Source organism: Syngnathus floridae, chromosome 17, assembly GCF_059516105.1.
Source record: "Syngnathus floridae isolate MCC-2025c chromosome 17, RoL_Sflo_1.0, whole genome shotgun sequence".
In the NCBI taxonomy this organism is placed as follows: Eukaryota; Metazoa; Chordata; class Actinopteri; order Syngnathiformes; family Syngnathidae; genus Syngnathus; species Syngnathus floridae.
The window spans coordinates 6,918,722-6,943,806 of record NC_142429.1 but is presented as its reverse complement, the minus strand read 5'-3'; the positions used below and the strand labels follow the sequence as shown (position 1 = coordinate 6,943,806).

Genomic DNA, 25,085 nt, shown 5'->3' with positions numbered 1-25,085 from the left:
AAGTTCATGCAATTAAATGAAATTGCAGCGTATCGGTTTTGGAAATGAAAAATTTTAACTTTACAATGGCAGACCAGCTAATGAGTCGTCATCCATATAATCCACTTTCATGGAGTCGACATGTTTGACAACATCCAGCAGCATGGTATTAAAAGTATGTTAATATCTCTTCTGCAACTCACCTTCCTCTCTTTCAGCCTCCACTGAAGAAAGACAACGGTGCCAATAAATAGGTCACGTGATAAACATGTTGAAGACCTTGGGATGTTAGAAAGAGCCCGGAGATCCTCCCCTACTGATCACCTTTTATAAATGGAAGAAAGCCCGACTCACCCTAACACAATTTTGACTGAGGCCACATCCCGCCTGCTGTTTCGCAAACAGCTTTAATTCACACTGGTAAGTAACAAGATTATCAAAGTTTTGCAGATTTGTGCACATTATTTTTCTGGTGCGTTTTTTTTTTTTATTTTAATGATCAAATCATGCATCCTTTCGTCCCGATTTTGCATTTGCTTAGATGATTTTGCGGGTTATATTTACAGTATCTATATTTTACTATTTTGTGAAGACAAATAGAAATCCAATGGGCTCCTCATAATACCGTACTAATATGTATATATTGTATATTATGAATTTAATGAGTATCCAAGATGGCTGATGTCAGATATTTTATACATTGTTGAAACCACCAATACTGTACTAACATATCTAAATGTAGTATTTATTACTAGTATTAAGATCCCCTCTCAAATATAGAGAGATTAAATTTTGGATTGTATGTTTTGTTAAATTCGGGAAGAAATCATGACAGCAGTAATGTACAAATATTTATCGCAAATTTAATATTTATTGTGACGTTGCCAAAATATGCCATGTACATTAAAGTATATTGCATTAGAGTTCTAAAAAAAAAAAAAAAAAAAAAATTTAAAAAAGACACACTCGCAGGTAAACTAAAAAAAATAAATACTAAATCAGAATCATAAGAGCAGTCATGCATATTTTTAAAATGCACGTTTATTCTCCTCGCGTAAAACCACAATTGATTTCACGTTACATCTCGGGAGACAAATCTTCTGTCGGTGTGATTAGTCCCACGAGAGTCCCCCGAGGGAAAACAATCCGCAGAGAACGGCCAGCCCTTCATAGGTGCACGAACACTTTGTTTCTAAAAAAAAAAAAAAGGACATTAGGACATCAATTGGTTTCTCAGTAGACCCCCCCCCCCCCCCCCATCCCCCCCTATAAAAAAAAAACTAAAAACAAAAAGGCATTCCTTAGACTCCATGTAAAAACTTGTCCAGGTCTGATCATAAGTTGGCAAAGCAGGCCATTTACGTGCCGACAGCCGTCCTTTTATTCATCTCAGAATGGGCGTAGCTTGAAGCGAGAGTGCTCCCGAGTGATGGAGACGTCCCCGAAAACAGAGGCTGGGTCCCAGCGGAGGCTCCGCAAAGTGACAATAACAAGATAACAGCCTGAGGAGAAGAAAAAGCCCTGATGGGGTTTCGAACATGTTTACGTGTTGCTAAAGCTCTCGATTTGCAGAGGACTAATCTTCTTTTGCTCAACATTTGCACCACTGCAAATATCTTGATGACATGTTGACACATAAGGGCCATTGTTTAAACCCAAATAATGTTCAGCGGTTCTAGTAGGATTCAGGATAGCAAAAAAAAACAACTGAACTTGTATTTAGGTTTAATCAGAGGCACTTTGAATCCACTGCAGAAACCTGGGGTGTGTAGACTTTTTCAACCCCACTGCACCACTCTTCTCCCATCCTAGTCCACCGCCATGGCCGCCAATGCATCCTGGCTGACGCCGGCGAACGAGACAACGGGAGACAACCAGACGGCGAAACCCTTCAGCGTGTTCGACGGCTGCGACACCCAAGTGGAGGGCATCCTGTACGACCTGACGCTGCAGTGCATCAACGTGGTGGTGGGCATCCCCGCCAACTTGCTGGTCATCGCCCTGCTGGTGCGCAACCGCAAAGAGTCCACCACCTCCGACATTTACCTGGGCTCCCTGGCCTTCATGGATGCCTACTTTGGCTCCATGACGCCCATCAGCTTCCTCAACCTCTACCACTGGCACAGCAAGGAGGTGTGGTCCGCCCTCAAGTTCTCCTACGGGGTGAAGGACACAAGCGGGCCTCTCTTCCTGTCCTGCATCTGTCTGGACCGCTTCTTAGCCGTCGTCTTCCCGCTGGCATTCGGACGATTCAAACGCGTCGAGTACCGCTTGAGTCTGTCCGTCTTGGTCTTCGGACTCACCTTCGCCTACTCCGCCGCCAAGACGGTGGGCGGCCTGCCCGACTTCGAGAAAGTTTTCACCGGCGAGATCCTGGCCACCTTCACCTGGATGGTGGTGTGCAACGCCAGCATCCTGTGGGCCCTGAAGAAGTCTGGCGGCGTCGGGAAGGACGACATGCGGCCCATGAAGAGGAAGGCGTTCAAGATCGTGCTGTCCATCCTTTGCATCATTGTGGTCAACTACTTGCCGCCCGTGGCGTTGTTCCCTTTCGAGGACTACTACTCTCCTGACGTCTTCCGCTGCTACGTGCAGCCCATCGGGTTCTCCTTCCTCAACATCAGCAGCACTATCCAGCCTCTGGTCTACCTATGCCGCCTGGACAAGGTCCCCTTCCTGCCGGACGCTTGTGTCCGCAAGTGGTGCCCCTGTGTCCCCCAGGAGAAAGACAAAACAACACCTGCGCAGAAGCCATCTGGCTAACTAGAACATTTTTACATCAGGGCCTAAATTTTGCTCTTTCTAGTCAGTTACATAGTGGATATAAAAACACATCCCTGATGAAAAAAAAATTGTGATAGGGTCCTAGATAATATTCTGTCCACCTTGAACCAGATCAGACACGTTCAACTGTGGAGATAAATATTCCCTTTATTTCAAAGTGTGATTGTGCTTGGATACTTGTACCTTAAAATACAAAGTTCATTTGCCATAGCGCCCTCGTGTGTACAACAGCAATAATGCAGTTTGTAATAATAACTGTGTCTGAGCTTGCCATTATGTGCATTTTTTTTAAAGGTGCAAAAATAGTGCAGGCCTGCAGAGTCCCTTCCCGACATGAAAAAGCAGACTTTATAGAAGTTGAATGGAAGATACTAATAGAATTGAATTTTAATCAGAATGCAAATTTAAGTTCCAATCGAGGTTTCATTGCCTCAGCATAGTGACAAGCCCCCTTCTCCGGAAGAATCTTTAACGGATGGCTGCTTTGCGTGTAAAAATAAGGAAGCAGCGTTTCATTAAAGGTGTGTTCGTACGCGTGAATCAGCGAATCGTCATCGGCGTCCCAAAACATCACGGTGCCTTTGTCGTAATCCACGTGCACTTTGATTCGCTTCGGCGTCTTGGACACAGCCAGCCGTCTCGGTGGGGAGGTCATGGCCTTGACCTGGCCATCCCTAAAGCACAAAGTCCAGAAGCCGTTCTCGGGTCTGGCGTTGACCTCGGCGTTCCTGGGGATGGATGAGGAAGCCACGCCCAGGAGCCAGTCTTGGTTGCTTTCCGTCTGCACCACCCAGCGATGGCTGCCCGAGCCCAGCGCCATGGCGCCGACCACCTCGGCGCTCAGGTGGAAGCGCTCCGGGTTGTCAGGGCAACAGTTCATTTGGTTGGTGTAGTGGCAGGAAGTGAGGTCGTCGGACAGGATGAGGCAAGGGTGTGCTGTGTTTGGGTCCAAGGTCACCGGGGCTGAAAGGCAGGAAATGAAATGGAAGTTTCTTTCAACACACACATTCACACACACTTACTATAATCAATATGTTCCAGCATTTTTTCCCACACGCTGTACTTGAGGTTGGAGAGATGGTTGGTCACATCGATAAGAGGAACACTCATGTTGTCGGAGCCCAACGTTGTGCTTCTGTCGTCACACAATCACACTCCTGTTTTCAAATGTCAACGATTACGTCAGACCCAAATGATTCCGTACCTGTTCTCATGATCTTTTAAGTTCTGTGAAAAGAAAAGAGTGACTCAACGTCTATAATGGAAGTTTTTTTTCTTTCAACATCATTTTTGAATGTTGATCTCTCAGCGGTTTTCTCTACAGACCTTCAAAAAGACCATGTCGTCTTTCTCCAGAAGCTGGCGCACGACTTCGATGTGTTCCTCCAACGACATCCTCTCGGCCTCCATCTTGTCGTTCATGGCCACTATCTTCTCCTCTTCCTCCCGCTTGACCGCCGCCAACCGGGCCTCCTCCTCCCGATCCAGCATTTGACGGAGCTGCTCGAACTGACCCCGGATCCGACGTTGTGTGTCCGCTGCCTGTTCCTAGAAGAGGAAATACCTCAGGTGGTCCGTCATCGGTTTGTAACAGTGGTTAGCGGTCAGGTATGGCAAACATGTCCCAGAATTGGACTGCAAAATTATATTCGCTACTTCTAATAGTGCTGTAGAGTTTTGTTAATCAAAATATATTTTTTATTTATTTCATTTTAATCCATTCTTAAAATTAGACCAACTCACTTTGATGTACTTAAACATGTCGGTGGAGGACTTTTCAATGGTCTTCAGCTTGTTCAATTTGTCTTCCAGGCTCTTGAGGGACTTGTTCATTTTCTCCTGGAAAAAACAACCAGAAAGTGATGAGCTAGCATACGGTAAAGTTTGGACTGGTTGGAATTGTTCAGAGTGTTGGACAGACTCGAAGAACAACATTCTACATGGAAGTGTTTGCATGGTTACTTAATGAATTACTTTGCGGCCTTGTTCTTGTTCGACACGCACAAGCTTTTGCAGAAATATTTTTTTCTATTTTTTTCTTTCTATGGAAACTTCCCACTCCTGATTCTTGTTAAGTTTCTTTTGCAACAGTGTAACCATGGTGAAGGTTCACACCCTGCCGCCGTACCTTGCAGTCTGTCGCCGCCTCTTCTACAGGTGAGCACTGGTGGTCCTTGTGCGCCTTGGAGCAATGGCACACTACGCAGATGGGCTCCTTGTCCTCCAGACAGAAAAGTTTAAACTTCTCTCTGTGCAGGGGACACATCAGCCTCTCCTCCTCAACTTCCATCTCTTTACAGGAGACCACGGCCTCGCAGATGTTCTTCAGGGCCAGGTTGGGGAAGTGGCTGGAGCTCTTCTTGCGACAGACAGGACATTCACAAAGACATCCGTCCCACCAGCGCTCTTGACATGTCCTACAGAAGCTGTGGCTGCATGACAGCACCACCGGGTCAGAGAAGATTTCAAGGCAGATGGGGCAGGTGAGATCCTCTTCCGAAAGTGACATGGTCCATCCAAGTTTAAAAAGTTCTCTGAGATTCCCACATGATTCTGAAAGTTGTATCCTGCTCTGTTGCAAAGAGGGTTGTGTGGGTGTCGCTGAGGGACGCAGTCAGACAACAATACAAAAATGTTAGAAGCAGGAAGTTGAGCGTCATTGGTTGCTTGCTGGCTGGTTACTTTGCACAAGTGAGGAATGCAATCATGCAGGATCTCAACGCTTTTTGTTGCTGTTAGCAGAATCGACACGCCACATTAGCAGTTATTCACCCTAATTAATTCATTACACAGTTGCTTTCAAAAAAAGTTTGGTTGCTAAGAGAATTGAGAACTAGAGTGGGCTAACTCCATTTCTGTTTTATTTTATTTAGTGCAGTGATAGATTTAAAAAAAAACTGAATTTATATCAATGACCCCCAGGGGACAGTATAAAACATTTACTAAGATTAAAAAGAAAAAGATCTCAATAAACTGAGTATTGGTGTCATCTAAGGTGTACCTAATATTGTGGCCAGTTAGAACTTGTTTGATTGGGTGGTATCCAGAAATGTGTTGTTCTATTTTTAAAAGGGTTTGGGTTATTTTTAAACAATGTTTCAAAAAAAAAAAAGAGAGAGAGAGAGATTGAAAAACGAGAAAATAACTGACAGAGTGCGTAAGAAGACAATAGGAGCATCTCAGACGTCGCACCCTATCTCGCACTTCCACGGCCCGGCAGCCCCGCCCTCTTCTCCTCCGCTCTTTGGTTGCCATGACGATGACGTCATCTTGCACCACCGCTTTCCTCCAGTAGAAGCGTTGCGAGAGGGAGGAGTCGCATCCATCTCAGAAAGAAACAGACGTCGATTGAGCAGCCGTAATCCATCGTCGCTTCTCTTCTCTTTCATCTTCTCGAATCTTCCACGTCCCACATCTCAAAATGCGTGAGATTGTGCACCTTCAAGCCGGCCAGTGCGGAAACCAGATCGGCGCCAAGGTAATCTAAGCTTCATGATGTCACGTTTAAATCTAATTTTGTTCGTGCGCAGTTAAGTGCGTACATGTGGTCATGCGTCGTTGAACAGCGGCCTAGAAAGCCGAATCCACCCTCTCAGGAGTTTCTAAAGATTTTTCCTCCTATTATTTCGCTTAATAAAAACGACTGTTTGTAAATTAAATACATTTTTGTGATAGTTTAGTCCATTATGTGTTTCAATCACAGGGTGGAGCCCCCCCCCCCGCCCCCCCATGACCTAGTTTTACCACATTTAAACAAATTACACCGTCACGTATTTGCATAGCTAGGTATATTTTAATTGTGTTAGTTTATTTATCGCACATTCAAATGTACGTATGTCTTGAGCTAAATTTTAATCATGTTAATTCTTCCATCATTTGATTGAGATACATCATCTATTATTTTTGTTCCATACAGTTCTGGGAGGTGATTAGTGACGAACACGGCATTGATCCCACCGGAACGTACCATGGCGACAGTGACCTGCAGCTCGACAGGATCAGCGTGTATTACAACGAAGCCACTGGTAACATCATTTCATTTTTCAAAAATGCATCATGAATAATAAAAAACATAGACAAAAGTCGTGAGATGCACCCCTTGATCAATAATTTATCAATTGAGGGTTTGTCAAAACGCCCTTTGTCTTAATTTTTTTCACTTACCAAGACATTTTAGACTACCATGCTCTGCTCTAATGCAACATGGTAAATCTGGAAGCAGTCAATATGCTTCTTAAATTATCATTTCTTTTTTGCAGGTGGGAAATATGTTCCCCGTGCCATCCTGGTGGATCTGGAGCCAGGAACAATGGATTCCGTCAGGTCTGGACCCTTTGGTCAGATTTTTAGACCTGACAACTTTGTGTTTGGTAAGTCAACAGAAAGTAATCTTCACAAGAGCATACCTTCAAATATTTAGTTATATTGCCATACTTATAATTTATCAAAGTTGGTTGCCTTGATGTTCGTGGCTCTTTGAAAATTGCCAATGTAGGAGATCATGTGATCGTTGATGCTGATCGCGTGTTCTTTTTCAGGTCAGAGCGGAGCAGGCAACAACTGGGCCAAGGGCCACTACACAGAGGGAGCCGAGTTGGTAGACTCGGTCCTGGATGTGGTTAGGAAGGAGGCGGAGAGCTGCGATTGCCTGCAGGGCTTCCAGCTCACGCACTCCTTGGGCGGCGGCACCGGTTCTGGCATGGGCACACTCCTCATTAGCAAAATCCGCGAGGAGTACCCAGACCGCATTATGAACACCTTTAGCGTGGTGCCCTCGCCCAAAGTGTCCGACACGGTGGTGGAGCCGTACAACGCCACCCTGTCGGTGCATCAGCTGGTGGAAAACACGGACGAAACGTATTGCATTGACAACGAGGCGCTCTATGACATCTGCTTCCGCACGCTGAAGTTGACCACGCCCACTTATGGAGATCTCAACCATTTGGTGTCGGCCACTATGAGCGGAGTCACAACCTGCCTGCGGTTCCCCGGCCAGCTCAACGCCGACTTGCGCAAGCTAGCCGTCAACATGGTGCCATTCCCCCGCTTGCACTTCTTTATGCCAGGCTTCGCCCCTCTCACCAGTAGGGGGAGCCAACAGTACCGCGCCCTCTCCGTCCCTGAGCTCACCCAGCAAATGTTCGACGCCAAGAACATGATGGCGGCATGCGACCCGCGCCACGGCCGCTATTTAACCGTCGCCGCCGTCTTCCGCGGCCGCATGTCGATGAAAGAGGTGGACGAGCAGATGCTGAATGTGCAAAACAAGAATAGCAGCTACTTTGTGGAGTGGATCCCGAACAACGTGAAGACGGCCGTGTGCGACATCCCACCACGCGGTCTGAAGATGGCCGCCACCTTTATCGGCAATAGCACGGCTATCCAGGAGCTCTTTAAGCGCATATCAGAGCAGTTCACCGCCATGTTCCGCCGTAAGGCTTTCCTGCATTGGTACACGGGCGAGGGCATGGACGAGATGGAGTTCACCGAGGCCGAGAGTAACATGAACGACCTCGTGTCCGAGTACCAGCAGTACCAGGACGCCACCGCCGAAGAGGGCGAGTTTGAAGAGGAGGGTGAGGAAGAGGGCGCCTAAAAAAAATCCCCAACTCCTCAACCAACCTATCTAACATTCACTAACCATTTCACCTCAACATTCCATCTTAGTTCCACCTCACGCTGGTGTTTTATTAGACGTTAGCTGTTTTCGGAAACACTCAGTAATTTTTACATACTTACAGCTCAGTTAAAATACAGTAATTATTTGGGTTCGGAATTATTCACTGATTGGGACATACGTGCTCCACTACAAAATCTATGTACTAAATGGCCGGTGGTTTGAGCCCACTGGTAGAATAAAGTACTGAGTAGTATGTAAGTGAGTGGTTTCGAACTCAGCCGTTGTGTTAGCGACGCTAGTGAAGGTTACGCTTGTGGTTTTAAGCTATGTTGTTAAAGCACTGATTCAACCCCCACATTTGCACCCCCGCCCCACCATTGTTCCCAAGCAAGCGAGTTTCAACTGTGAAGCATTTCCATTGGAGAAGCATTAAAAACAAAATCTGACTCAAAAGCCGCTTTTAGCGTCCTTGTGTCTTTATCGTGTCGTTTGCCGCGTTCCAGCCTTTTATTCATTTAATTTAAAATATTTAATATTAGTTTTTCATGTTAATTGCAATTAGTCTGTCCCACGCTATTTGAGAGGTTCTCAGCATGGAGGTTTTCATGTTCAGCCATGGTTGCATGTTAAATAACCCCAACTTAAATAAATAAATGACCCTAATATAGCGATGACTTAGCAATTCTCAGGATTTTTTTGCATTAAAAGACAAATTGTACAAATACAGTAATCCTTTATTAGACAAAGGTATAAATTAACTTTAAAACAGACGACACCATGACACTAATTGATCAAATGAAATGTCCTACACGTGTAAACAGCTGTTGATTCAAACAAAAATTGACTTGTGATGAGTAGTGTGTTAGGGTAACAAAATGTTCAAGTGCACTGGGGTCCTCAAAACAACAAAATCTCAAACAGTTTTTCAAAAAAATGCTAATTAATGTTTATTAAATGTTCTCTTTGGGGGATGGGTAGAAATGTAGCACGGGGGGTGTGGAGGGGAGGCAGTGCCCTCGTGGCCCCCCCGCTAGCTCTGCCATGACACTGACATTGTGGTATTGTTTTACTATATGGTGCATAATACATATCACTAAGCAAGTTTAAAGCCACTTCAAGTGAAAGATGTTAGGTAGTGATAAAATACTGAAGCTCCTCTTTCATTTGTGCAGAGGAAAATGATTGAAGACCGCTTTCAAGAAAAAGTTGGTTTTCAGCTGGGACCCCCAACAAAGAGGATCCTTAAATTAGTCTTTCCTCCTTGGGGAGCTTGAGTATGTCAGTGGCGGCCACGCTGCGAGTGCCGCACTGCTCCTCGGCGCTTGGTCGGTACGCACCTTCCGTCTGTCGCTTTTTCTTTACCATGCACAGCAGCCAGCCCGTTACTGCCAAGATTATGGCGAGGAGGCCCAACGTGACGGTGGGGGCCACTATGGCTGCAATGTTAGTCTCCTGGAAATAGAAAGAAGAAAAAAAATGGAAAATGCTTTGTCAGGTTGTCAAGGAAAATCCCAACCAAAAGGGGGCGCTATAACGCGGAGTTAACTTAATTTTAGTGGGGATAAAAAGTCTACACACCCCTGTTAAATGCCAGGTTTTGATGAGATAAAAATGAGACCAAGATAAAAGAATTCAAAACTTTTTCAACCGTGAATGTCTTTCAATCATTAATGTGACCTATGACCTGGAAAACACAATTGGAAAAAAAATAACTGAGTTTTGGTAAGTAAATTCATTTAAAAATAGAATAAATAAAAACACCCATTTTCCCCTGAACCTTTATTATTTTAAAAATAATGGGCTTCACTTACTGTTGCATTTTGTGATCTGAAGTTACTCGATACAGTGTTGTTCCCTGTCAAAAGAAAAAATATAATTTATAAAAAAGTGAAAGCAAGAGAAATGTAATCATGCTACATTGTTATCTAAGTCAGCTAAATCTTGTTGTCATGGCAACCACAGTAGTTTATTGTTGCCGTTTTATCTCACGAGTGCTGCATGTTCTGCTCGCTTGGCTAAGTTGTACCCCCACTGCTTCTGTTCCTTTTTTTTTATCCATGTGAGCGACCATGTGATGACTCAGTGACATCACGAAACTACACAGTAACCACTTTGAGGAGTAGGAGGTTAGGCTGAGGAATGTGGAGTGCACTGCTACCTTCTCGTCGGCTCAATCAAAACCACGCTGAGATATGAATTTAAAAAAAAACACGCTCATGTAAACGATCAAATTTGTCTATTCAGCAGCTATGACTTTCTGCTTGAGCCACTTTTGGGAAACTACAAACAAAACAAAAAACAACGAATCACCAAGTCCCGGAGTCAATAATTCACCAGAGCAAATAGTCACGTTAGCAAGGACAAAAGTGCAACGTGATAAGGGTGTAGGGGGGAAGGCAAGACCAAGATCAAAAAGAAGAAATTTAATTATGCCTTGATACGCTACAGTGTTTCATTGCAAAATATGCGCCTTTCAACTTTTGTCATAGCCGGCATTACAAAGTGACTAGAAATTGATTTTGCCCTGAAATGCAATTCATGAGCATGGTAGCACAGGTGCAATGGTTCTCAAACTTTTTAAACAAAATACCACCTAAGAAAATAACATACAAAATACCACCATCATGACTTAGAATTTTTAAAAAAAAGCCATAACATCAGTCATCGCGTGTCCCTGTCTTGGATTCAAACCTTGACCTCCAAGCTGCGAGGCTAGCCACTAAGGTACCGAGCCTCAAGATTGTTTTCATTATTATTATTACACTTTCAAAGAGGCGCCAAGCCAGTGACTCACCCCAGGCATGATTGGCGAAACGCACCAGGAGGAGAAATAGGACTCGTCCCACCGCGATGCCGGGGAAGGAAGGCCACCTGTCCATGTCTAGAACCAGGCCAGGTGGACAGGCACGGACCGGGTCTGGCTGGCATCAGCTGGGGTCCATCTGCTGACAAATGCTGCCGAGACCAATGTGCTTCCGATGACTATTTTAAACAGAGACGAGGAACAAGCAGTGAGTCAAGCTTAATCACCGCAAAACCACCAAAGATAAAATCAGTCCACAAAGGTGGACAACCTGTCTTTTTGACACAAAAGGGTACAAGTCAAAACCACAACTATGTAATCCAGAAGAAAACTTTTGGCAATGTTAATGTGATATGATTTTTAGTTTCATTTGTTAATCCTAAACACAGTCACAACTACATTGATGAGAGGGTGTACACACTTATGCAGCCACATCAACAGAGCTTCTCTGTTGTTTAGTTTGACTTCCCCTCTTGAAGTGTTCATTTTTGCTTTGAATGGTGTATATGTCACGTTAATAATGGAAAAGCTTTTAAAAGTTCATTCTGTACTCAAATTAACTGAATATGCGGAAATTAAGATATTCAACCTTTTCTTTTAGTTTAATATGGAACAGTTACTTGTGTGAGTCACTCAAATGATGCCTTGGTGATTAGCCGTGCATATTAAACAAAAAAATTATACATTAGAGAATAAATGACACAAACCTCAATCGGTCGGGCTGTAAACGGACAATCAAATGTTGTTTTCAACGCGTCCCAATAGTAATGAAAATAATGAGAATAAGAATAAAAAGCACCTGCTTCAAGAGCGAGCGGTGTGCTCGCTCACATCCTCTTTAGGGAAAGCGGTTTTGAGCGTCGATCACGTGACCCTGCTCGGTGTTACATTACCTGAGCGCACCTTCCTGGCTTCCTTCGCTCGTGCACCAGCACAGATCCTCCTTTGTGCAAAGTCCACTTCAAAAAACGCCGTTTAGTGGAGCACAGCAGCCTCGAGTTACACTCAACACAAACGCGCCTAGTATCTCACTGAAACCTGTTGTGAGAAATTTCAATGAATGGGTTGTTTTTGCTCTCGAAACGAGCCATCTTTCTCTTGCTCTCTCCTTGTGTGAGCGCCGATGTTGGACTCAATTTGCTTTTGAACCTCACCACCTAGCAACCTGCCTAGTGTCTAATAACTGGGATGCGTCAAACAGCACCCTCATCAGGCGGATGTCTGCTCTACACCTAGGGGAAATGCATGGTGACATTCCTGGAATATTTATCGGGATGAAAACCTGCAGCCAAGCAAGACCTCTAAAACCTAATCTGCACCTAATCTCCCCTGGACTGCAGAAGGTGGGCGGGGTTTAAAAATGCATGCTTATAGAATAAAATACATTATAGTACATAGGAACTCAAACAACATTAAGGTAGTTAAATAAATGTTTATATTCTCCCCAAATTGCTTAAATTGTCAGTTGAGTTCAATCTATTCAGTTCTCGGCCTCACGTCGTCTGATGAGTGTACTTCCACAGTTGACCACAGAGGGGCGTATTTCAGTTGCAAGCAACCGGAAGTTTAAAGTCTTTCGCGAAGAAGGGCATTTTGGGTAAGCTTGTCAAAGCGGCGGGAGAGCGGGTAACATCTTACTCCAAATATTTAGGGCTCAAAAAAGGAGAAAAAGACAAAGCCTTGCCCTTTGTTCTATGCGATTGACTTGCGTATATTCTGTTGTGTAAAAAAAAAAAAAAAAAGTCTGGTGTCGTTTAGAATTAATTCGAAGTGTGTATTTGCCAGACGGCCAAGTGAGCTTTCAGGATTTCCCGGGAAAAGGGTATTTGAAGCGCCTGTTTTGTGCTTAGCCTCACCGTGCTAACGCTAGCACAAGCTCGGCGACTCCAACGATGGCGAAGGTACAGGTGTTGAACGTGGCCGTTCTGGATAACCCGAGTCCGTTTGGGAACCCCTTCCAGTTCGAAATAACGTTTGAGTGCATGGAGGACCTGCCTGAAGGTGAGCAGCGCTACTGTCATGGTCTCACTTTAATGCTAGCCGCTAACGGCTAGCTGACTTCATTTAATGCAATTTTTACGAGGTCACATGAAAATACCTGCAAGCTTTCTCAACTCGATTCAAATGTATCTGCAATGTATGTGCGTACAATTTCCAGAATTTAACAAAAGCAGCTTTACTTGACAATTGCGTTCAAATAAGTTGTATCGAATAGTAAGAAACTTGTGATTATTCTTAAACGTTAAAGTTATTGAGGTCAATATCGTTCTACTCTAATTTCGTCATCTTTCTGAGTAACATGACATCACATCGTTTTTATGCTTGTCCAGACTTAGAGTGGAAGATCATTTATGTGGGCTCAGCAGAGAGTGAAGAGTATGACCAAGTCCTGGACTCAGTCTTGGTCGGACCAGTACCTGCTGGACGACATATGTTTGTGTTCCAGGTGACGTCATACAGTCGTGTTTTATTCCAGTCTATGGCTCCAACAATTAACTGTGTATTGTATTTAATTGACACAATGGAGATGAGTAATAACAAATAAAATCCCCCGAATAATATTTTTTACTGTATTCCATATTCTCCACATTCACCCTTTTTTGTTTTTTCTTGATAGGCAGATGCGCCAAAGACGGGCTTGATCCCAGAGAGCGACGCCGTAGGCGTCACCGTCGTGCTGATCACCTGCACATACCGAGGCCAAGAGTTCATCCGCATCGGTTACTATGTCAACAACGAGTACACAGACCAGGAGCTCCGTGAGAATCCGCCCATGAAACCAGACTACACACAGGTTGGACCAACTTAGACATGAATGTGTTTTTAAATCTCCAAAAGTCACATGGTTGCCGCTGAAAATGTATTGAAATATTGGTTCTTGTGTTCAGCTCCAGAGAAACATCCTGGCATCGAATCCGCGCGTCACCAGGTTCCACATAAACTGGGAAGGCTGTGCTGAACGGATGGAGGACTCTGAGAACGTTGACCCGTCTTCCAACTCCATGCTGCCGCCGTCCTGTCTTCCTGGCAAAGCCCCGCCTTTGGGAATACTACCAGAGAACTCAATGGACTGCTTATAGATGTGTCTCGTTTCATTTGTTCTTTTTGTGAAGTTTGGAGGGTGGTGGTGGGAGGGGGTCATTCTAATGTACAGACTTGATTGCCTTATAATTGCTCTACTCATTCAAGCGCTTCAAAAAGTGTGGGGAAATTCCACATAATTGGATGTGGTTCCATTTTGCTTCCCACCACTCACACACACACAGCAGATTTGTACCACATTAAAAAAATTACAGCACTGTAGTTGCATCCAAAAGGCAATATTTGCTGTGCAAGTTGACACACTGATGGGAAATTGTTACTTTCTCCATGTGTTTTTTTCTAATTTGCCATTTTGTGTTCCAAATAAAAATATGTATTTGTAGTTGTGTGTTGAGAGTCATGCTGTATGCACGTATGTGTAGCTGTAGATTGACATTTATGAGTAATTCCGTATGTTTTCACATGTTGCTAAAAATAGCCTGTCAACGTCACGCCCAGTCAGATGGATCGGGCAGCAGTAGCTGTTATGACTGCATGAAATGCTTGTATTAATTCGACACTGATAATAATTTTATTATTTTGAGTTCCTACACAATTACTCGTCAATCACTAGATTTTAAACGGATTAATTCGAGCAACCGGTAAATTAGAAGGTAGAAAAACAACAGCTCCTCTTACGGTCGGGCTATCTATTGGCTAGACGCAGGCCTTGTAGGCGGGACACAGCTGGGTTCTTGCCCAATCACATGTCCGTAGCCACTTCACATGTCAAGTTCTGTCCAATCCGCGCTGGCTCTCCATGCCTATCATTGCAATGAGCCAATCGGAAGCCTTCAAGGGGCGCTGCTCGGTGGATGGATGACTGGAGTTTCCCTTGCGGTCTAAAGATTAATGGAAAGGCTCTGTTGATTTGGGGAACTGTCCCTTAGACGGTCGGCTCCGCATTCGGCCTGGCTGGATTCGAAGCGTGCGTGGATAAGAAAGAAAAGAGTGGACGGAACGAGGAATTAACCTGGATACCGTATTTGTTTCTACACAGGAAAAAAAGAAGAAAGGGCCTGCCCACACACACAGTGGCTGGTTTGACAAGGCCAGTGTGCGACTACTGGGGACGCTAACAGGCTAACAGCTAGTCAAAAACTGGGGGAGCGAAAAGCGGCTGCCGACTATTCTTTGTATGCCCCTGGACTACCTTTGGATACGTTACTTCAACTGAATAGCTTCAAAACCTCCAATCGAGTGCTGTTTTGAAAATTTAATATTTGACAAGCAACCCGAGCTAACACCCACTTAGCCGCGCCTGCTAGCGTGCTAACCTTAGCCAACTGTAGCACAAGGCTCGGTTTTAAAAGTTGTCCGTGAAAACAGTGGTCGTCTGAAAGAAGGGGAATATTTCACGAGCCGTTTGTCGAGAATGATAACGGTCAGGTAGTGGGCAACCGGACAGCTTCATTGAGCACTGTTACTCGGCGTGATCGTCAAGCCAACCCAAGTCGCTACAGAACCTCCAGGAGTCCGCTTGACAGGCTGCCATCATGGGCAACACGCCCACCGCGAAGAAAGGCAATGAGATGGAGAGTGGTAAGTCCATTTTATTTAATTTTTGTATCAACCTTTTTTTTTATATATGTGGTTTTCCTTCCAAAGTTTTCTTCTGATGCAGCTTGGCTTTCTGGCCTATCCGTTGATCCGCACCTTCCATTGAACAAACGAGGATTTTATTCGTGTTCTCCTCGGATTTTGTGGCAAAAGCTCGTGATTGAAAGTGCCCCGAGGTGCATGCAGAGGTAGCACTCATGACGACAACACAAGCAGCCTGCATTGAGTTAGGCCTCTTCGTTGTTGTGAAAGTCTATCCCAGGCTAATAATTAAACCCACTAATCTTGAGAGGGGGGACTCATTCGTCTTATTGCGATTTTAGTAAAAATGGTGGAATGTGAGGGATATTGTGATTGCAGTGACAAGGGAGGACAGGACAATGCAGTCATATGATGATCCTCTCCGGGCAATCAAACTTGGGAGTTGAGAAGTCTCTTGAACATCATGTGAGGGAGCACACATGTTCAAGAACAAGGCTGTTTGTATATACGTATATAAATATATGTATGGGTTTGTCAACGACACAGACGCTGTGCATTGCTAAGTGCAGTGCGAAAAGTGTCAAACTGTCCATGTCTTGCAATAATATTACTTTTTCGGAACATGACCTCTGTCTGACACGTCAATCAACGTCAATACTGCTGTTTAATATGAGTCATAATTGTGGTACTTGGAGAGTGAAATATTTTTACTGGTTGTAGTAGATACAAAAATCTGAACAATTGACTGCGAGGCTATTTGGCCAATGAAATGAGCCATACGTTCTCCCGCCAACCTGTTGAACCCTTTGGTCGAACACACCCTGTTCCAGGACATTCCGTTATAATGGTTTGTCCCAGAGTCAAACTATCGGTGTCATAAAAACTTTTGATTATTCGAACTTTTGTCCTTATTAGGATTTTGTCGCTAACTCCTTGTACATCGTAATAAAGTCCAATCTATGGATGTATGATGAGTTATTGCTTTCTTCACGGTTCATGGGGTCCAAGCAAAGGCTTAAGAGAACTCGGTGTTATGTTTTTATTCATAACATCGCGAGTGACGCTCAAGTGTGAGCTGCGAAATGAACGACGGCTCCTCGTTGCTGCTCGTGAGGACGTGTGAAAGAAGGGAAATGTTTGACGCAGCCGTCCAAACTGGTGTGACTCTTTCACTTGTTTGCTAGTTAGGAATTATGTGGAACTGAATGCAAATTGGCATGCTTAATATTCTGCTTGGGTAGGATTATGTAAATCTGTTGTTGTTGTGAAATTAGGAGGGAAAAGGAGCTAATGTTAAAAATTATTTTATTTTCCTATTATGTACCAACTTTTTCTTTGAAAGGTAAAAAAAAAAAAATCTTCCCGTAATAATCAAATTTTGTTCGCACAAGACACGTGCTTTTTTTTTCTTGCATATATAATAACAGAACAGAGACCTTTTTTTTGTTTGCATGCAAAATACAGTGTCAAGGTTTGTCGAAACACGGTGAATAAAGAGCTGCGGCACCGCAATGTACAAAACTGAGGCCGAGCCCACAGGAAGAGGCCCGACCCAGTGGAGGAAGTGAAAGAGCGAGCGAGGTTCAGTCCAAAGCTTCCTCGGATGGGAGGAGTGGGTGGAGCTTATGCCATGTTTGTGTGTGTTTCAGTGGATGTCAGCCTTGCTCTCTTTGTGTTGGCACATTGTGAGTTTTTGTAAGCGCCTGCAGCCATGCTTGTTAGTATTTGGATGTGAACACACACACGCACGGACATACACGGTCTAGCCAAGTGTTATGTAAGCAATTGTTTTCCACTAACACTTTCAACGGCGATATCAGTCAGTCATTGTCAAGTGAGTGTCAATCCGAGCCAAACTTGTTTTTTGTGAAAAAGTGAGTTCCGTTGCTCTCGTCTGTTACGTATGCTCAACCCTTGTGATCTGCGCTTACTGTCAGAAATCGGGTTAATCAGATGACCTCGCTGATTTGGGATAACTTGTGACGACGTCAAGGATAGGAGAGTACAAGTGGAGCTTGTTCCTGCGTCACACTCGCCCAGCGAGGCCCATAAGAGAAATGTGGGATTGATTTTTTTCTTTTTTTCATGGGGAGGGGTAGTTGGGTGGATCGATCAATGAAGCCCTGTCACCGCATTGACTCTGTACCATATTTGGCTGTCTTTATTGTCTCTTGAGCCAAACACTTGTCATTGAATGCACATCATTTCAAAACGGTCCCAACTGATTGTGTCCACTTTGCCTCATCCACGTTTACGCACTACTTCCTCTCAGGTTTGGAGAGATAGCCTAACTAGGCCCCGCCCCCTCCCGATGACCACATCAATATGTATCCCCCCGTGTGCGTGTTTGATGTGAGAGGCAACAGCAGGCGAGAACCTTGCGTACAGAATAAATATTGATACAAACCAAGCAGGGGTCCAGTTGATTCATGTGACCACTGACAACAAACTGGACGCTTCTCGGGATTGAGCTGAAACGCCAGCGAGGACGCTCGTTTTCCCGTACGTGAGGCCCACCGTAAAACTGACCCGGAGAAACTGGGAAGCGGGGGAATGAGTGTGCTGTGAGGAAGAACCCGAGAGAGACCCCCCCAAAAAAAAAAAGTAGGGAGAGGGACTGTTGTGCTCATGTGTGACCGCAAGAGCTCCAGAAGACATGCGAGCAAGCGGGACTCCTCAAAGGAATCCTCAAAGGAGTCGTCGCGCTCATCTGAATCGAGCTCGCGCTCATCTGAATCGAGCTCGCGTTCGGCAGAGGTGCCCGTGGTCATCCCTGATGGTGAGAAATTTGGAGTAATCTCGCTTAGAACATGAATGGTCTTCCCAAAAGAGCTGCAGCTTCCCATCTCTGACCTTCCCAGCTCAATTGGTCCCTCTTTCCCAGGAAACCCTTTATTAATTTACTTTTTGTCTTCCACTCAACTCCTCAAATCATCTTGCTCCCAGTGGGACGTTCTGAACGTGTTTACGCAATCCCTGCGCTCGCTCAGCCGATTGTTGCAGCTGTTGCTCTTTGGAGGATTTGCAAGCCTTATACTTGTTTAAATTAAATGTCCATCTGTGTGTGTGTTCCTGTTCAATGGTTCACTGTTGAAGTCTCCACCATGCCAGCAAATCCTTTTGTGTTTGTGTGATGGCATTACCAAAAGCTACCAGTGATAAAAGGAAAAGTACGATGCTAGTCGTGGGATGGAAAATGGTGTCGCTGCTCCATACAAAGAGCCAAAGAATTCAGTAACTATCATAATTAATTTCACAGTGTAAATGGAATGTTGCCAAAAGCAAAATGGCGAACTGACAAGCGTGGAAATGATCCAAGACGAGTTTCTATCAGGCATCTTCAAATGTAGTTTGACATAATTTGACTTGTTTTGGTATGATCCAGTTCTTGTTTGACTGTTAGAAATTCAAAACTGTGACCAAAGATATTACTTGTCCACAGTGAGACTAGTTTGAGAGTCAAAATGGCGGCTGTGACGGTTGGAGACTGTACCTCTTGCAGATGACTGGCTTTGCGCTCGCATTTAGCCGCGGGCTGTTGTTTGGCATTGATTATTCCGACATTCCCGCACGATCCTGAAATGCTCAATATACTTTCCGCTTTTTTTTTTTTTATAACCTGCTATAACGAGTCGCTCTTGCTTTCCGTTAGTTGATTTTCTGCCCGGTTGCTACAATCTATGAAAAGCGTGCTAGGAGCTCTGCATCCGTCCTCCACAGCGTGTTCTTTAAACAATGAATGGAGAAGGGCTTATTATCAGCGTGTTCCCACAGAGAATCATAATTCAGCTCATAAAGATAAGGAGCAAAAAAAAAAAAGTGTACTTCTGCATATGATACCATCACGCTGTTGGAATATATCCGCAGGCGTGTCTTTGGCCGTGCATGTGTTAGCTGCGCTGATGGCCAGTAGTTCTCATTTTATTTCTTTGTTGCCCATCACAGTGAAGGAGTTCCTTGCCAAAGCCAAAGAAGATTTCCTCAAGAAATGGGAGAATCCAGCCCAGGTAAGACCAGATCTAAACGTTATGTTCGTTGGAGTCTCAAGTGCGCCCTCTGCTGGTTTAAAACGAAACTTGCCGTTTTTCGATTTTTTTTTTTTTTTTTTTTTTTTACATTGTCCTTGGTGTCGGTCCTCAGCAAACGGCAGGATTGGACCACTTTGAGCGTCTCAAGACTTTAGGCACCGGCTCCTTCGGCAGAGTCATGCTGGTCAAGCACAAAGAGTCGGGCCAGCACTTTGCCATGAAGATACTTGACAAACAAAAGGTAATTGAATTGAAAATGTTTTGTTGTGAAAACGCCATACTAGACATGAGAGAAGAAAATGTATAATGAAATTTAAAAAAATGTCTTGCGGCATCTATCAGGTGGTGAAGCTGAAGCAGATCGAGCACACGCTGAATGAGAAGCGCATCCTGCAGGCGGTTAACTTTCCCTTCCTTGTGCGACTCGAGCACTCTTTTAAGGTTTGCATTTTGTACGCCTTTTATTGAGCAGGCTGCTCGCCTCATTTCCGTTTGATTTTTTTTTTTTTTTATGTCTTGCTAAGCATCTTGATCGTCTGCCAACAGGACAACAGTAATCTCTACATGATAATGGAGTACGTGCCCGGAGGCGAAATGTTCTCCCACTTGAGGAGAATCGGCAGATTCAGGTATTCCCCACCCCCCCCTGCTTAGTTTGTCCTAAATGCATCTGCTGTGTACAAATTGTTTTATTTTTACATGTATGGATTTTTTTTTTTTTTTTCCTCACAGTGAACCACACGCCCGCTTCTATGCGGCGCAGATTGTACTGACCTTCGAGTACCTTCACTCGCTGGATCTCATCTACAGAGACCTGAAGCCAGAGAACCTTCTCATTGACCAGCAGGGTTACATCCAGGCAAGGCCATTTGACAACGCCTGAAACATTTTTTTTTTGCTTCAAAGTATCAATATTGAGTCCTGTACACTTTTTACTTGGGCAGGTTACAGATTTCGGCTTTGCGAAAAGAGTGAAAGGCCGAACCTGGACACTTTGCGGAACCCCCGAGTACCTGGCACCGGAGATCATCCTCAGTAAAGTGAGCATTTGACCGCAATTCTCAAAGCTGCTTTTGAAGATACCTCAGCACCTTTTTATTTGTGTTTCCAGGGCTACAATAAAGCTGTCGACTGGTGGGCTTTGGGAGTGCTCATATACGAGATGGCCGCTGGCTACCCTCCCTTCTTTGCAGACCAACCCATCCAAATATATGAGAAGATTGTATCAGGGAAGGTGAGTTTATTAGGTTGTCATTTTTTTGCAGTGTGTGAAGTGCACAGGAACAGTTTCTCATCCACACTGAGGTTTTTATTATTCCAATCACCTTATATCCTTCTATGTTTGTCATCCCCAAAAAAAATTCCATTTGCAACACTGACTCACGGATTGTGTGCAGGTTCGCTTCCCCTCGCATTTCAGCTCGGACCTGAAGGACATGTTGAGAAACCTGCTGCAGGTGGACCTCACCAAGCGCTTTGGAAACCTCAGGAACGGAGTCAATGACATCAAGGGCCACAAGTGGTTTGCCACCACTGACTGGATCGCCATCTACCAGAGGAAGGTGAGCCCGGCATCCCCCCTGTCACTCCTTAGTGGTGGTGGGGAAGTAAGTTACTCCAGTCGATTATGACTTGAGGGCTGGCTGTCTCCAAAGTAAGGTGACCCCTTAAAGGTCACCCGCTCCCATCCACTCATTTACTAGCGTAATCATGTGATCCAGGTGGAAGCGCCATTCATCCCCAAGTGCAGAGGCCCCGGCGACACCAGCAACTTTGACGACTACGACGAGGAGGAGATCCGAGTGTCCATCACGGAGAAGTGCATCAAGGAGTTCGCCGAGTTCTAGGTTCCCATTTAATGCGTTGCCAGAGTTGGGCTTGTGGGGGTGGGACGCGCGGATTGGGTGGACTGCTTGTTCATAACCCCCCCCTCCCTTCCCCAATCCTTCGTCTCCAGACGGGAGACGCGGGTCAAGCAGCAAGGAGAGAGCCACCACAACCAGCAGTGTTGCCTTTTTCTCATTTCGAATGCCAACTGTTACCTGTTCATCCCTAAGCGTGTTTCGTCGTGGCCGGGTTGTCATCAGGCGTCGTTAAGGTACCAAATCTGCTTGTCCCTCACCCCCCCTCGTTCGCTGAGCGGCGACTTGATTGTCTCGTTAACCCGCCGCCCCCACAATCGCGCACCCACCCACTCCAAAAGCGTCCAAGCAATACCGAGTCCAACAGATGTGCCTATCGCCATGCCAACCGGTTAGAGCACTGTCAGACAAATAGCCTCCACGTAAAGCTTTAGAGTCAGAAAAGATTTATCACCAACGACGCATTTCTTTTTTGTTTCTCACATCCGTCTTTACTGCATCTTATTTTTTAATCCTACTGGTGATCTCTTTTTTTTATGTTGATCTGTGCTTGTCTTTATTTGGTGTTTAACATTTGGATTAAACACTTTGGTTATTTAAATTCCTTACAATACGTGTATATTGATTATATACACCGGATATAAAAAGTCTGCACACCCCTGGTGAATCGAATTTGGGGTTAATCAGAAGTATGCGTGTGTGTTGACTACCATTTAACTTTTTTGAATGAGATTAATTCTGAGCACATCCTTGGAAGTAGGGGGTGTGTAGACTTTTTCTATCCACTGTATATAGAGAGGCACTCAAAAGGATTCAACCTCCAAATTGTGAACGAATGAACCAACATTTCCATGAAAACGTTACATTGACCGTCTAGTGAACATTTGTTCGTTTGCAAATAAATGTGCTTCACAATGAGCGGCACGATGGAAAAGTGGTTACCTCTGAGGTTCATGTTCAAAACCCCGCTTACTCCAATTTACTCCGACATTCCACAAATATTCCGCGAAGACTCGATGGATGCGCTTTACAACAGGGCTTTGAATGCTTGCGAGAGCAAGCTTAAAAGATGGGGAACATTTTTCAACATTGACTCTCATAGCTGTGACATCCACTTTGCCCCATTTGACAAAACTCAGAGCATTGCAAGGTTTTCTGTAAGGATAAAAAAAAAAAAAAGAGTAGCAGATATGTTCAGAGAATTGTGCCTGTGTGTGTCTGTATTTTTTATTGCTCCAAAATATGTAACCGACCCTGAAATGCTGGTAACATTTGCTCAATTGAATCTGGCTCTCGGAGGACTTGACAAAACCTAAAATGGCCGCTGATCAGACAGATTTTCCGCAGTGTCCAATCGTTATTTGAATTTTGGATGCAAGACAATCGCAGACCAGTGCTGATCCCTGGTTTGTTGATTTGTGAAGCTTGTACGCTTACCGTCCTCCCTCACACGCCGTGCGAGGCCCGAGGTGCTAGACTCGTCCGTGTTTCTTTCTTTCCATGCGTGTGCATTGCTTTGGACTAGCGTCGCTCCATTTTGTGACATAACTGTTTTGTTTGTTTTCTTGAATGTGATCGGTTTCAATGCAGGCTGTCGTCAGTTAATGGCCTCGTAATGTAACGGAGCTCAAACGCTGGACGAAATTCATTACGAATGCCCCCGACATGTCTGATGGTTTCAAATGCTGTTCAGAAAATATGATGTTTTGATGTTGTTGGGTTTTTTTTAGGTCGCGGTAATCCGGTGAGCTTTTCTCTCTCTCTCTCTCCTATTTAGTAAAGCTATGTCGACGAGCTTACTTACACATTCAATACATGATGTTGTCACAAAAAGCGTGGATCTTGACCCAAATTATTTTTTCCAATACAGTGGAACCTCCAAAGTCCAAATTGTCATTTCAAAGCCCCCTCCTACCCCCCCAAGGTCTTGTCTACATGCATTGTTAGCCTCATAGCATAGTTGCCTAACTTTAAAAAAAAAAAAAAAAAAGCACAACAAATTTCAACCAACGAGGTACTCCATTGCCTCAACTTAACTTTAGCAGATTACCCATGACCAGAATGACCAAGAAAGAATAACGATTCACCTCATTTTTAATACTGTGATAGCGAGTTCAAAATGAAATAATGCTAATGACCTTGTGCTGAGCTGACGACTTACTTTGCCACAGTGAGTTTCATTTCCAAATTTGCAACGCTATTGTTATTTTTTTGTCACGAGTGCCCCTTATTTGGGACCTTGGACTTTGGGGGTCCCCACTCATGTGAAGACACTGTATGTATGTACCGCATTGAAGAGAGCACATGTAATATGTTAAGACGAAAAGGCAACAATCCACAATCCGGGTTGATGCTTTTATATTGTTGCGTGCCACATGCCTCTATTGTTATTATTGTATATCAGATGAACACTAAATAATAAGTGAACAGAATACTTTTCTCTGGTTGTTTGCCTTCAAATTAACAAACATAAACTTTCCATGTTCAAACATAACTCTTTTTACATCCAACATGTTTTAGGTTCATATTTTCTAATTGTATTTTCAAAAAAAAAAAAAATCCAAAGATAAAAAAAAAAAAAAGGTAACTTTTTTTTTCCTTCTCACGACCCGGGTACAGTGATTGTGTAGTCTAATGTTTGGGGTGGGGGGTGGGGGGGGGGACAATACTGTATATTATAATGCCTTTACAGTCTTAACTATCTTACCTTCTGGAGAACTTGACAGATACCCTTAGAACACAGTTTAAATGGTTAAAAAATAAATATATATATATATATACATAACATATTTTGCAAAATGTATAATTCTAATAAAGTTTTACTTGTTAAGACAAATCTGTCCGCGTTCTGTGTACATTTTCTAGCCAACCAGCAATTGACCAAGTCTACTAATTGCGTTACTCCAAATAGAAATGACCAGGATAGTACTGGATGTGCAATTGGCCATCCGTTCGTTAGATAAAATAATCAAGACCCCACAAATGGGAGAGAAACAAACTTCGTTTATATAGCATCAACTTTGAAATGCAGTACACAGTTACAGTAAATAGTTAAATGAAAGCTAAACAAGACCCTTTTTTTTCCCGTCAAATTTTGTTGCATTGTTGCATACGACATGCAAAAGGCCTAAAAAAAATCCTTGAAAAACAAGTCTTGCATGCAGACCCCACTCACACGGAGTCACACCCTGTCCTCAACAAATTGGTTTTCTGGCCACGACAATGCATTAAGTTGTACCGTGTGCAGCCCCCCCCCCCCCCCCCCCCCCATCCCAATGCGGTTTTCCAGCACAGCCTCGTGTTGTGTTTTGCTTTAAATGGCCTTTGTTACAGTGTGATGGCAACCGACCCGCAAGAACTCCTCGCTACACCACCTACAAACAAAC

The 25,085-nt window shown here is 44.2% G+C and overlaps 6 protein-coding genes across 10 annotated transcripts; 4 read left to right on the top strand and 2 right to left on the bottom strand.

The window, feature by feature from the left end:
• Window positions 1–140: 140 nt before the first annotated feature.
• Window positions 141–3,008, top strand: LOC148384039 (G protein-coupled receptor 183). Its single transcript, XM_088357703.1, has 2 exons — window positions 141–399; window positions 1,792–3,008. Exon 2 carries the CDS (start codon window positions 1,801–1,803, stop codon window positions 2,740–2,742), a length of 942 nt encoding a protein of 313 aa, XP_088213829.1. The 5' UTR covers window positions 141–399; window positions 1,792–1,800; the 3' UTR covers window positions 2,743–3,008.
• On the bottom strand, window positions 2,891–5,438 carry LOC148384038 (E3 ubiquitin-protein ligase TRIM39). Its single transcript, XM_088357701.1, is given in 9 exon segments — window positions 2,891–3,216; window positions 3,218–3,726; window positions 3,786–3,898; window positions 3,968–3,990; window positions 4,090–4,311; window positions 4,507–4,602; window positions 4,892–5,286; window positions 5,289–5,396; window positions 5,399–5,438. Coding segments are annotated over 9 exon segments (1,521 nt in total). The 5' UTR covers window positions 5,424–5,438; the 3' UTR covers window positions 2,891–3,186.
• A 634-nt stretch (window positions 5,439–6,072) lies between these two features.
• tubb4bl (tubulin, beta 4B class IVb-like) lies at window positions 6,073–8,839 on the top strand. Its single transcript, XM_088357702.1, has 4 exons — window positions 6,073–6,241; window positions 6,680–6,788; window positions 7,023–7,133; window positions 7,302–8,839. The coding sequence occupies exons 1-4, from the start codon at window positions 6,185–6,187 to the stop codon at window positions 8,357–8,359; spliced, it is 1,335 nt and encodes a 444-aa protein (XP_088213828.1). The 5' UTR covers window positions 6,073–6,184; the 3' UTR covers window positions 8,360–8,839.
• Window positions 8,840–9,096: 257 nt separating this feature from the next.
• crb3a (crumbs homolog 3a) lies at window positions 9,097–12,347 on the bottom strand. Of its 4 annotated transcripts, XM_088357708.1 has the most exons (5): window positions 11,986–12,347; window positions 11,894–11,907; window positions 11,178–11,365; window positions 10,195–10,238; window positions 9,097–9,835 (listed from the first exon to the last, which is right to left on the bottom strand). In XM_088357708.1, the coding sequence occupies exons 3-5, from the start codon at window positions 11,260–11,262 to the stop codon at window positions 9,626–9,628; spliced, it is 339 nt and encodes a 112-aa protein (XP_088213834.1). In that variant the 5' UTR covers window positions 11,263–11,365; window positions 11,894–11,907; window positions 11,986–12,347; the 3' UTR covers window positions 9,097–9,625. The 4 variants fall into 4 exon arrangements, with proteins under 4 accessions (XP_088213834.1, XP_088213831.1, XP_088213832.1 ...); XM_088357705.1 differs by having other exon boundaries at window positions 11,894–12,347; XM_088357706.1 differs by lacking the exon at window positions 11,894–11,907.
• A 417-nt stretch (window positions 12,348–12,764) lies between these two features.
• LOC148384035 (histone chaperone asf1b-B) lies at window positions 12,765–14,610 on the top strand. The gene is made up of 4 exons (XM_088357704.1): window positions 12,765–13,187; window positions 13,517–13,632; window positions 13,804–13,980; window positions 14,075–14,610. The coding sequence occupies exons 1-4, from the start codon at window positions 13,079–13,081 to the stop codon at window positions 14,264–14,266; spliced, it is 594 nt and encodes a 197-aa protein (XP_088213830.1). The 5' UTR covers window positions 12,765–13,078; the 3' UTR covers window positions 14,267–14,610.
• Window positions 14,611–15,069: 459 nt separating this feature from the next.
• prkacaa (protein kinase, cAMP-dependent, catalytic, alpha, genome duplicate a) lies at window positions 15,070–24,131 on the top strand. 2 transcript variants are annotated; one of them, XM_088357963.1, is made up of 10 exons: window positions 15,070–15,809; window positions 19,755–19,816; window positions 19,950–20,078; window positions 20,180–20,278; window positions 20,384–20,466; window positions 20,570–20,696; window positions 20,782–20,877; window positions 20,949–21,071; window positions 21,235–21,399; window positions 21,559–24,131. In XM_088357963.1, the coding sequence occupies exons 1-10, from the start codon at window positions 15,764–15,766 to the stop codon at window positions 21,682–21,684; spliced, it is 1,056 nt and encodes a 351-aa protein (XP_088214089.1). In that variant the 5' UTR covers window positions 15,070–15,763; the 3' UTR covers window positions 21,685–24,131. The 2 variants fall into 2 exon arrangements, with proteins under 2 accessions (XP_088214089.1, XP_088214088.1); XM_088357962.1 differs by lacking the exon at window positions 15,070–15,809 and adding an exon at window positions 18,226–18,588.
• The last annotated feature ends 954 nt before the right edge of the window (window positions 24,132–25,085 follow it).

What these genes read in the sequence shown, in the direction of transcription:
- LOC148384039 (XM_088357703.1), top strand. Translation starts at nt 1,801, where the DNA reads ATGGCCGCCAATGCATCCTGGCTGACGCCGGCGAACGAGACAACGGGA.
- tubb4bl (XM_088357702.1), top strand. Translation starts at nt 6,185, where the DNA reads ATGCGTGAGATTGTGCACCTTCAAGCCGGCCAGTGCGGAAACCAGATC. An exon ending in GAAACCAGATCGGCGCCAAG is followed by an intron (nt 6,242 to 6,679) that starts GTAATCTAAGCT and finishes TGTTCCATACAG; the next exon opens with TTCTGGGAGGTGATTAGTGA. An exon ending in GTATTACAACGAAGCCACTG is followed by an intron (nt 6,789 to 7,022) that starts GTAACATCATTT and finishes TCTTTTTTGCAG; the next exon opens with GTGGGAAATATGTTCCCCGT.
- crb3a (XM_088357705.1), bottom strand. Translation starts at nt 11,262, where the DNA reads ATGGACAGGTGGCCTTCCTTCCCCGGCATCGCGGTGGGACGAGTCCTA. An exon ending in TTTCGCCAATCATGCCTGGG is followed by an intron (nt 10,239 to 11,177) that starts GTGAGTCACTGG and finishes TTCTTTTGACAG; the next exon opens with GGAACAACACTGTATCGAGT. An exon ending in TCAGATCACAAAATGCAACA is followed by an intron (nt 9,836 to 10,194) that starts GTAAGTGAAGCC and finishes TTCTATTTCCAG; the next exon opens with GAGACTAACATTGCAGCCAT.
- LOC148384035 (XM_088357704.1), top strand. Translation starts at nt 13,079, where the DNA reads ATGGCGAAGGTACAGGTGTTGAACGTGGCCGTTCTGGATAACCCGAGT. An exon ending in CATGGAGGACCTGCCTGAAG is followed by an intron (nt 13,188 to 13,516) that starts GTGAGCAGCGCT and finishes ATGCTTGTCCAG; the next exon opens with ACTTAGAGTGGAAGATCATT. An exon ending in TGAAACCAGACTACACACAG is followed by an intron (nt 13,981 to 14,074) that starts GTTGGACCAACT and finishes TCTTGTGTTCAG; the next exon opens with CTCCAGAGAAACATCCTGGC.
- prkacaa (XM_088357962.1), top strand. Translation starts at nt 18,438, where the DNA reads ATGTGTGACCGCAAGAGCTCCAGAAGACATGCGAGCAAGCGGGACTCC. An exon ending in AGATACTTGACAAACAAAAG is followed by an intron (nt 20,079 to 20,179) that starts GTAATTGAATTG and finishes GGCATCTATCAG; the next exon opens with GTGGTGAAGCTGAAGCAGAT. An exon ending in ACCAGCAGGGTTACATCCAG is followed by an intron (nt 20,697 to 20,781) that starts GCAAGGCCATTT and finishes TTACTTGGGCAG; the next exon opens with GTTACAGATTTCGGCTTTGC.